Source organism: Balaenoptera ricei, chromosome 5 (assembly GCF_028023285.1).
Source record: "Balaenoptera ricei isolate mBalRic1 chromosome 5, mBalRic1.hap2, whole genome shotgun sequence".
NCBI classification, from domain to species: domain Eukaryota; kingdom Metazoa; phylum Chordata; class Mammalia; order Artiodactyla; family Balaenopteridae; genus Balaenoptera; species Balaenoptera ricei.
The window spans coordinates 141,573,161-141,574,015 of record NC_082643.1 but is presented as its reverse complement, the minus strand read 5'-3'; the positions used below and the strand labels follow the sequence as shown (position 1 = coordinate 141,574,015).

Here is an 855-nt window from a genome sequence, read left to right as displayed (position 1 = left end):
GAACACTGGACACAAAGAGAAAAGAAAAGACCGTACAAGCGTCCAGAGAGAAATGACAGGTGACGTACAAATGACTAAGATCAGAATGGCTTCAGACTTCTCACAGCTGGAAGGTGATGGATAAAATCTCTCAATTCTGAAGCTAAATGCTTTCTAAGCTAGAATGCTATACTCAGCCAAACTATTCATTAAGAGTGAGGGTAGGTTGAGGTAAGATGGCGGGCTCGCGGTGAGTCGCAGTCAAGAAGCAGATTTTAAAAGCAGTTTCTCTTCAAATCATCTTTCATACCACCTGATAAGCATCTTGATTCACCATGGCATTGGCAGCAGTAAAATGGGTGATATCAAGCAGAACTATCTTGAAATATTTATTTCCAATTCAAAATGGAGCCTTATATTGTGTTTGTCATAAAACTACGTATTCTTCTCTTCCAGATGACTATAATTGCAAAGTAGAGCTTGCTTTGACATCTGATGGCAGGACAATAGTATGCTATCACCCTTCTGTGGACATTCCATATGAACACACAAAACCTATCCCTCGGCCAGATCCTGTGCAGAATAATGAAGAAACACATGATCTAGTGCTGAAAACCAGATTAGAAGAAAAAGGTGAACACTTAGAGCAAGGACCCATGATAGAACAACTTAGCAAAATGTTCTTTACTACTAAGCACCGTTGGTATCCTCGTGGACAGTATCATAGACGTCGTAGGAAACTGAATCCTCCAAAAGACAGATGATATTGAGGTTTTCAGGAATCAAAGAGAAATGTTATCCTGCGTCTCATTTGCCATTTGAGAAAATACAATTGGGTATATTCACTAATATGTTATATAGTAAAATAATAAAATG

At 38.6% G+C, this 855-nt stretch overlaps 1 protein-coding gene across 1 annotated transcript; it reads left to right on the top strand.

Moving 5' to 3' along the window:
• The first annotated feature begins 248 nt into the window (after positions 1-248).
• Positions 249-855, top strand: LOC132366688 (large ribosomal subunit protein mL42-like). Its single transcript, XM_059924293.1, has one exon. It carries the CDS (start codon positions 315-317, stop codon positions 741-743), a length of 429 nt encoding a protein of 142 aa, XP_059780276.1. The 5' UTR covers positions 249-314; the 3' UTR covers positions 744-855.

Bases quoted from the DNA above. Each gene is read 5' to 3' on its own strand.
- LOC132366688 (XM_059924293.1), top strand. From the start codon at position 315: ATGGCATTGGCAGCAGTAAAATGGGTGATATCAAGCAGAACTATCTTG.